We start from the raw sequence: 7,316 nt of genomic DNA on the forward strand, positions 1-7,316 counted from the left end.
ATTTTCATATGTTCATTGATGTGTATCTGTGTGAATTATCTGCATTTTCTTTTTGTTTTCTTTGGAGTATCTTAAGATTTTGCTGTTTATACACTGGATGAAAAACACATTTTTATTCCATCATCTCCCTAGAGGAATAAAATTCTCAATTATGCAATTTAGAGCCTGCTATTTAATTTGTTTTCAATCTTGAACATTGATTTCATGAATATAAATAGCTCTCAGCCAAAGGTATTAGCATTTCCAGCTGCTACCTATTAGTTCAAAGTCTATTACAAAGAAAGGGAGCTGGAAACAGGCTTGTCCCAAGGGAGCTACTGTACGTAGCCCTTTTCTTAAAATACTAACCTAATAAGTCAAACACGAAATACAACATAATACTCATGCTTGCACAAATGTGCACACAAACATGCACACACACACCAACCAACACATCCCAGAGTCATTAAAAAGCAAATTCCATTTTTACTGTGGCAGTGCCTGTACTCTGAATATGAGATGTCCACCTCAGGAAGCAGTCACATTTCCTGTGCGTGTTGCTTTGTTCTGTAGTTAGCACTGTATTATGTGAAAAGTCTTACTTCAGAGCTTGTAACATCAAGAACATCCCCTTCTCTGAGCATGCTAGGATTACAACTGAATATTAAAATCAGACTTTATATTCCCCAAACATTCTCCTGTTGGTTTCTCTTTCACTGTACCGCCACCATCACACACAAATGCACACGTGCACAAATAGAAAAAAACTTCATTCAACCACATACTTTCTTACTCAAGCAGTCTCTTTACATAAAGTACATGGAGCCTCATGAGACCAATCAGCCAAGAGCAGGAAATCAGAAAGATGAGGTAAGGGGAGGATCTTTGAGATCTTTCCCTCTATTTTCTATAATTTGTCTTGTGATGTTATGGCAGGTAGACAGCAGGAGGAAGAAAATGCCAGGAACGTACATGCACAAACAGATACATGTCTGTGTTCAAGGCATGGTTCTAAAAAGTTTGAACCATATTTCCCCATGTCACTACAGTTTGCTTTATTGTATTTGCTTTGTTCTCCATGCCACGTAAATGACCAGCAATTTCTGACCCTAAAACTTTATTTAAATCAATGATTCCAGACTTTAAATTTATGATATCATGTGATTTAATTTTGTAACAGGACTGCTGTCTTTAAAATTTTAAATATTTATGCTTTTACTTATATTGCACAATATTCCTTTAGTTAGTCTTAGGTATCTGTCTATGTTTTTTTAAAAATAAGTCAACTTGGAATCTTCCACTTCAGCCATATCTATAACAGAACACAGTATTATTTATACCTTTATTTGAAAATTAAGAATTGCATATACTTTGTAGTCTCCATTAACAGATATTCAGGAAAGGTAGTGTATCATTATTTGCTGGGCTTCCAGTGCAAGTATAGCTCTTTTACATTTCAGTACTTTAGGGAACCTGAATTTAGTCCAGGAAAAAACTTTATAATGCCATTCTAGCAGAAACACTGCTATTATTTGTAGTGACTTACCTATTAAGGCAACCAAATTGATAATAATGAAAGCTAGTACATAGAGAATGTAGTGTGTGTACTGTGAGGCTATAAAATACATAATTTTTGTATACCAAATAAAAGTATAAATAATACTGTGTTCTATAGATGTGGCAGAGGCAGAAAATTTCACACTGATATTTTTTTTTTGATGTGGACTATTTTTTTTTTTTTTTTGATGTGGACTATTTTTAAAGTCTTTATTGAATTGGTTACGATATTGCTTTTGTTTTATAGTTTGATTTCTTGGCCAGGAGGCATGTGGGATCTTAGCTCACTAATTAGGGATCAAAGCCACATACTCTGCACAGGAAGGTGAAGTCTTAACCACTGAACTGCCAGGGAAGTCCCACACTGATTTTTTTAAAAAATATATATAAACAAGTTCCTCTAGAATTAACAGAATTGTGGCGTATATATGTCCTAAGCAACTTTCATATATTAACTCATTTATTGTAGTACTCATGGAAATTCTAAGGCATAAATACTGCCTTTATTTGCTGAACAAGCATACAGAGGCCCAGGGATGTTAGATAGTGTGCCCTTCCTCATCCTCTTTAACGAGGTGTAAAACACAGCCGGTCTAGTGGTCAGGCCTGGCAGTCTGGCTTAAGCTATACTCTTTCCCACTGAAATTATGTATGTGTTTCTTGTTTCTTTGCCATGGAGTACCTTCTTTGCCATGAAAAGTACCTTTCTTTAATAATAAACATTTTTAACACTTTTAAAAAATAACTTCTACTAAAAAGTTTGCTATTTTAGTACAGTTTGGTAATTGTTTTTCTTGAAAACGTTTGTTCAAAGTCCTGAAGCTTATAGCTAAATTCATCAGAAATTAGTAGCAAAATGAACAGCCCTTTCAGGTATCAACATTGACTTTGCAACACCTGTTAAAAGATACTCTTTCGCAAGTTATGGTTAGTTTTTCCTGATATATCCATACCACAACACCAGGTATATCTAAGTTAGATTAATTTCCTCATCACCCCTCTCAGTGGGTGTCACAGGAATTTTCAACCTTGCCGATGATAATGACACTAAGAGATAGCCAGAGAATACTTACAGTTCTTTTACTCGTCAAAATAAGAGAGTTAATATGGTTTAGTGAGTCTGCTATAAGGCTTCAGAATTTTAAGATTTGGGTCTTCCAGTTTTCTACATAGATTAATAGATTATCGCTTGCAATAAACTACATTATAGGTGGTACCAGATAACTGCATCTAAACTAGCAGGAATTAGTGTATAATCCTATAAGGGCTCTTAGGAAGAAGTTTCTATTTTTGGATATATCTTGTTGATATGACATTTTCTTCATAAAATCTGATTATCACTATTGAAAATTTTATATTTGAACTTTTAGATTAATAAAGAGTCTTGTGAAAGGTTATCATCCGAATGTCCCATATTTCTCTCATTGTTAAACTACGTGTGTTCTTTTGTCACTAATAAAATTTTTGGTCATATTTACTAATGTAATACGCACTTCAGTTCACAAGTACACCCTAGGCAAGATGTATAAAGAATGGATGTCAGAGTTTGATGACAAGAGGTATTTGTACAAGGACAACCTCAGGATTTGTTAGAGTCATTTACAAGGGATACCTAACCTTATAAAATGTGGCAAAAGGAAAACAACCACACATGGTATAAAGATGATAATAAACATTATTCTTTAGAAGCAATTCCAAATATATATATATATATATATATATATGCTTTATACATAATAACTTTTGTTGTCATAAATTCATCTGCATTAGCCCAACATCTAGGACTTTAACCAGCTTTTATGTTCAGCTGATTTTAAGTGAAGTTTTTCCTGACATAGTCCTTCTTTGTATTGTAGACATAGCTCTGAGCCATCAATGTCAGTTCCAGGGTATAACTAGGAACTGTGACAATTTTATCCGTGAAAAGCTTTATAGAATTTTCAATATTAATAATATTCTTATTTCCAGGTCTATTAGACATTACTGTAATTTCTTTCTTTTGACCTTGATTTCTGTTTAACTAAGCTGTTCTTCCCTCACAATTTGGGGCTAGTTCAGATTCTTAAGACACTTGGTTCCTTCTTCCCTCCCATTTGAAAATTATATATTGAAAACTACTACTTTCATGGCTGTTTTCTTCTAAAAGCAGTGGTTCATAATTGAGGCAGATTTCCCCTCATAGAAATTCACAGCTGCAAGAACGTCCTCTTTCCCAGTGGGTTAGTAAATAGGCTTTTGTGAGAATTCTCTATTGGAATATTTCTCTTGATTAAAGGGTCAAAGACTGAGAGTCTGTTGTTCTTGGTGCTAAAAGAACCAACCACCTGCAGCTGGGCATTGAACACTTTGGAATTGCAGAACTTAGTCTTCGTTTTTGTAATGAGTAGCTTGAAAGCAACAATTTTTCTTAAAAAATTAAATTCAGACATGACCTTTAGACCAAATTAGATTTTAATAGTGAATGCATTGAGGCATGCAATCAAAACACTGATAGGCTGCATTCCCTAAACAGTGTAGCTTTATGCAGCCTATTAATAACAGCATACACATATTTAACTGGCAAATGTGATTGCCGTGCCTACTAGTCTCGTTTATTCCCCTTTATTGTTCCACTTGATTAATCACCCTGTACATAAAAGTCCCAATATTTGGGGAAAATGTATCCCTGCTGTAGGAAATCATCCCTTGCAAGTCCAACCCAAGCCACTGTCAACTTTCTTACTGGCTTGCCCGCGTCCACTCTCCTCTAGTTACCTGTTGTATGTAGTGGGAGGTTAAGAGCACGCATGGGGAAGCTAACTTACTTGGATTTAAAATTCTGGCCCTGCTATAGCTGCATGGCCTTGACTGTGCTGTTTATTTAATCTGTTGCCTCTGTTTCTGTCTGCAAAACGAGCATTACTATACCTCCAGGGTTGTTCCAAGGATTAGTTAACATAAAGTTCCTTAAAATAGTTGGTGTGCTGTTAAATGCTAAATAGGCAACTCTTACAAAATAAATCAGATACTGCTCCTTTGGACAGCTTCCTCCTAAAGATCCTCACACTTGAAAAATAAAATCTGACCTCCTATCCAAGTGCCTATAAGCTTGCTTTGATCTCATCCCCCATTTCTCTCTGTTGGCTCTATTCCTGCTACATAAGCCTGTCCCGAGAGACACTAAGCAGTTCTGCTTCAAGGCCTTTGCACTTGTAATTCCCTCTTCCTGGAATTCCCTTCCAGAATTTTGCATTGCTCACTCACTTGGGTAGTTGCTCAAAAATTCAGAGGCCTTTTCCATGCACACACCCAACACGTGTATCCTCATTCTCTAGTCCCTTGCCCCGTTTTCTTTGTAGCATTTATCACCACTGACATTATATTGTTGTTCAGTGTCTTTCTTTCCTAACAGGAGTGTAAACTGAGCAGAGAGATTTTATTTTGGTCATTCCTGTAGTCCTGCATCTAGACCACTTGGCATTGGTAGAACTTAGTAAATACTTGTGGGAAGAGTGGAGTTAAAAAACAAATCCCAAGTTAGAGAACAGTATTTTTACCCTGAGGACTACTGACTTTAACTTATTATACATTTTTTTTTGTACTGTGCACCTAACATTCCCTACTCCCATACCTTCACTTTACTCCAGGCTGTCTCATCAGGCTACCACTCACTTTAGATTGGGTTTTCAGAATAAACGTGAAGATTAGATTCCTATATCCAAAGTAAGAGATAAGCGAACAGAAGATTGGTGACCTTGTTTTCAGACAGAAGCACTAAATGCTGTGTAGTAAACTGAAGTCTATACTTAGCCAGGTTTTTTGAACATTATTTTTAATGACACAGCTACCTATAAAGATCTATGAAGATTTCAGGTCAGATTATGAATAGGTAGTACTTTGTGACTAAAGCATACATACTTTCAATTAGTTTTTTCTTTTTTGCAGGTTAATGACCACAGACAGTGAGATCAGATTTGTCCACAAGGAGATGGGCATAATACCAAGCTGGGGCGGTGCCACCCGGCTGGTTGAGATCATCGGCAGTAGACAAGCTCTCAAAGTATTAAGTGGGGCCCTTAAGCTGGATTCAGAAAAAGCGTTACGCATAGGAATGGTGGAGGACATCTTGCAATCTTCAGACGAAACCGAATGTCTTAAAGAAGCGCAAGAGTGGCTACAGCAGTTTATCAAAGGGCCACCAGAAGTAATCAGAGCTTTGAAAAAATCTGTTTCTTCATGCAAAGAGCTTTGTTTAGAGGAGGCATTACAGAGCGAGAGAGATCTTCTAGGAACACTTTGGGGTGGACCAGCAAATTTAGAGGCTGTTTCTAGGAAGGGAAAGTTTAATAAGTAATTTTTAAAAATACATAAGTAAAGTCGCTCAGTCGTCTCCGACTCTTTGCGACCCCATGGACTGTAGCCTACCAGGCTTCTCCCACAGGATTTTCCAGGCAAGAGTACTGGAGTGGGTTGCCATTTCCTTCTCCAGAAGATCTTCCCCACCCAGGGATCGAACCCAGGCCTCCTGCATTGTAGGCAGACGCTTTACTGTCTGAGCCACCAGGGAAGTCTTAAAAATACACACTGCAAGTTAAAACCCCAGTGATTAATATGTATAAAAGTTGAATGGTATCAAATATCAGTGTTAAAACTACTTAGAAGGTAGTAAAGTATTTGTAAAATTAGTATAACAACTGTTTGACTGAACTCAGCTGGTCTAATTTTCAGTTTATTCAGGTAGTTGCTAATTTTGAATCTCTTAACTAATACACAACACTTTTGGCTTAAACATAATCATTAATTCCCAGATTCCCATGATAGTTATTAGGCTATAACCAAAGGCTAGTTTTTAGGAAAAACTACAGAAAACCTATTCCTGGTGTTCTTTCTCATAAAGTATTTGTCTTGTCTTAACCTGGAAGTAATTTACAAAAATAATATAATGAAGTTTAGAGAACAAAAGTGGAAAGGGGTCGGGGGACAGGAAGATATGTAGTTATGATTAGTCCTTTCTTCTGTTCCATGCAGCTGCATTAAGGAAGTCATGGACTGGTCCTTCTTTTAAGGATGCTCCTCACCCCACCCTTCTACAAATTTGGACCTTATTTGATCTTTTAAATAGTTGCTAGATTTTTATTTTTGGTTATCTACGAAACGATGGCCACCATACAAAAAGTCTGACTCTACAAAATTGGCCAGTTGATTTGTATGCACCAGAATTTCCAAGCTAGCAGTTACTATAGTTTATGTAGTAATCAACTTTTCTTTGATCAGAGACTCATGAAGCATCCTGTTACACATGAATCAGATTTTTTTTTTTTTTTGCTGAGAAATAGCTATCTTTTCTTCTTTTAGAACTAGGTATATTTAAAAGTAAATTTAATAATGATGGGTGACAGACTTTTATGATCTTAGTAATAGACTTAAAAAAAAAAAAAATCTAAGTCAAAGAATTAAGTCCTAATCTTATCACAAGAGGTAAAAGGTAATTTTATTAAAGTAATGACAGTTTATATTTACTATTGTAATAATTCAATTCACATTTGATAAATTGTACTAAAGACAACTTGCATATGCTTCATCAACATAATCCTGCTGTTTTGATTTAGGAAAATATAGAAGATAAACTCATGTTACTTTTCTGCAGAATCAAATTCTGGATTACCAAATTAACCCAGCATTTCCAACCTTGCTGTAGATTCTACAACATTCTGTGTTGAGTCAGTTTGTGTCTACTACTGCTGTTTAGAAATAAACCTACCATTTAATTCATATTGGTGCTAGCCATTAATGAAGACTGG

The 7,316-nt window shown here is 35.9% G+C and overlaps 1 protein-coding gene across 5 annotated transcripts in view; it reads left to right on the plus strand.

The window, feature by feature from the left end:
- The window catches only part of ECHDC1 (ethylmalonyl-CoA decarboxylase 1), a 59,412-nt gene extending 52,125 nt beyond the window's left edge, over positions 1 to 7,287 (plus strand). For 4 of the 5 annotated variants that reach the window (XM_061131553.1, XM_061131551.1, XM_061131550.1 and 1 more), the window contains one exon: positions 5,461 to 7,287. In XM_061131553.1, the coding sequence (XP_060987536.1) occupies positions 5,461 to 5,869 (409 nt within the window). In that variant the 3' untranslated portion in view covers positions 5,870 to 7,287. The remainder of the gene's footprint in view (positions 1 to 5,460) is intronic. The other variant, XM_061131556.1, reaches the window with a different exon arrangement.
- The last annotated feature ends 29 nt before the right edge of the window (positions 7,288 to 7,316 follow it).

The sequence above is a fragment of the Dama dama genome, chromosome 28, assembly GCF_033118175.1.
Source record: "Dama dama isolate Ldn47 chromosome 28, ASM3311817v1, whole genome shotgun sequence".
Classification (NCBI taxonomy): Eukaryota; Metazoa; Chordata; class Mammalia; order Artiodactyla; family Cervidae; genus Dama; species Dama dama.